This window comes from Myotis davidii, unplaced genomic scaffold (genome assembly GCF_000327345.1).
Source record: "Myotis davidii unplaced genomic scaffold, ASM32734v1 scaffold866, whole genome shotgun sequence".
NCBI classification, from domain to species: domain Eukaryota; kingdom Metazoa; phylum Chordata; class Mammalia; order Chiroptera; family Vespertilionidae; genus Myotis; species Myotis davidii.
The window spans coordinates 525,730-527,860 of record NW_006297145.1 but is presented as its reverse complement, the minus strand read 5'-3'; the positions used below and the strand labels follow the sequence as shown (position 1 = coordinate 527,860).

The 2,131-nt window shown below is 43.9% G+C and overlaps 1 protein-coding gene across 1 annotated transcript in view; it reads left to right on the top strand.

Annotated features, from left to right (window-relative positions):
- TNC (tenascin C) overlaps window positions 1–2,131 on the top strand; it is an 89,431-nt gene that overhangs the window by 32,309 nt on the left and 54,991 nt on the right. Inside the window, exon 6 of the mRNA XM_015569899.1 lies at window positions 514–670. Within this exon, the coding sequence (XP_015425385.1) occupies window positions 514–670 (157 nt within the window). The remainder of the gene's footprint in view (window positions 1–513; window positions 671–2,131) is intronic.

Below are 2,131 nucleotides of genomic sequence, written 5' to 3'. Positions count from 1 at the left end.
GCCGCAGTTTGCCGACCACTGGTCTAGGAGATGGTCAGAGGCCTCCACAGACCTTCATATCAACTCTAGTTCTTTGGCTTCTGGTGGGGAACAGGGCTCTGATTGGCCCTTGTATGTTCCCACACACACTTTCAAATGAGTTTAGTAAGTCAATAAGCATGGAACTTGGGACTGAGGGCCTAGACCAGTGGTCCTCAACCTTCTGGCCCTTTAAATACAGTTCCTCATGTTGTGACCCAACCATAAAATTATTTTCGTTGCTACTTCATAACTGTAATGTTGTTACTGTTATGAATCGTAATGTAAATATCTGATATGCAGGATGGTCTTAGGTGACCCCTGTGAAAGGGTCATTCGACCGCCAAAGGGGTCGCGGCCCACAGGTTGAGAACCACTGGCTTAGGGCCTAGAGGAGAGAATAAAAGAGGAAGGGATGAATGTGAAATGAATCATCACATAAATGAAGAGGCTGGCACCTCCTCTAGGCCTTACTAAGGGGCTCCTATCTTTCAGAATAAAGAAGATGAGGAAGAGATCACCAAAAGCCTAAGGAGGCCAGAGACCACGTACCGGCAAACTGGCCTAGCCCCTGGACAGGAATATGAGATATCTCTGCACATCGTGAAAAACAATACTCGGGGCCCAGGCCTGAAGAGAGTGACAACAACCCGTGAGTATCACCTTTTTTATCACTGACACAATGACAAAGCTGACTGTAACTCACTGCATTTCTGGTTAATAACATGCCCTCTTATATGCAACCTGTTCAATTAGCTTTTGCTACGTAAAAACAAGCCCAAAACTAAGTGGCTTAAAACTGTATTTGTGCACATTGGTGATTTAGGGTTGGGCTCAACTGGGCCATTTTTCTGTTCTTGACTGGGCTCACTTATGCATCTGTGTGGGCTGGGGGCTGGTTGATCTAGAATGTAGAACGGCCCCAGTCTCAATGCCTTTCTGCTCCCGGGTCTCTCAGCCTCCTAGATACTACCCTGGCCCTCCTCTGACAGTAGCTGACATTACATTGGCATTAATATTACTTCTCCTGAGAAAATCTCAAGGCCAGTCCAGATATAAGGGGTGGGGAAACGGATCCATCTCTTGGGGAGCTTCAACGTGACATTCCAACGTGGCACGGATGCTGGGTGATTGCGACCATTGCCACGTGATCTACCACATCATCGCGTTTAAGATTAGCACCAGCCCTGTGAAAGAGGTAGGGCAGATATTAATGTTATTTTTTAAGAGTAGAAACTGAGGCTTAGAGAAACTAAGTTCATTTAACCAATACCACATGGTTGATGCTATTGGGTCCACAGTTTGAAGCCAGGGTCTCCTTTTCTTAATTGAAGCCCATGGCCACTAGCATTCCTGAGGCTCTGGTTGTGTAGAATGTGGAGCCCATGTCTTCCACAGAAATCTAGATGGAATGTCACTCAGTGGTAATGAGGTCAGAACTTCTTGGGGGTAGAGTAGGATTTGGCACTGCTAGGTCATTTGGTGGGAAGGGAGAAAAAAGCTGAATTTGGAGTCATTCTACTAGAAAGCAGAGTTTTCATAAATAAATAACTTTTTCATTGCCATTTGGGAAAACCTCTATCTTTCTCAAAATAACATCGGTGCCAACTGCTTAAGGAATCGACTCTTCTTGGCAGGTGTTGCTGCAAAGTTAAATCCGTTGACTAATGACAAGAAAGAACATCTTGCATTTAAATATTTGCACACCTTGCCTAGCTCAGAGCCCGTTTATAGATTGTCTCCAGTGTTTTTATAAACCAGTGTTTTCCATCACCCTGACAACACCACTCAGTGGTAGGTAGAAAGCAGGTACCAACAGGAAAAAGTCATTTGATCATAAGAAAGGCACAGAGATAAAGCAAATGCATATTTGCTGTGGAGAAGATACACTGAGAATGCGTAAGGCAGTTCTTTCATTGGCCCTTTTCTTTTTAATCTAAATGTGGGATTGGCCGCTTTATTTCCTTCTTACTGCAGGACAAACATCCTAACATTTGAAGTTCCGTAAGCACATAAATATCAATACTGAGAGGCAGTTACCTCTTTATTTTGCTGCTACCTGAACTTCTTTTGCGTTTAAAGAACCTTAAAGTTTTGGCACAAACATTTTTTA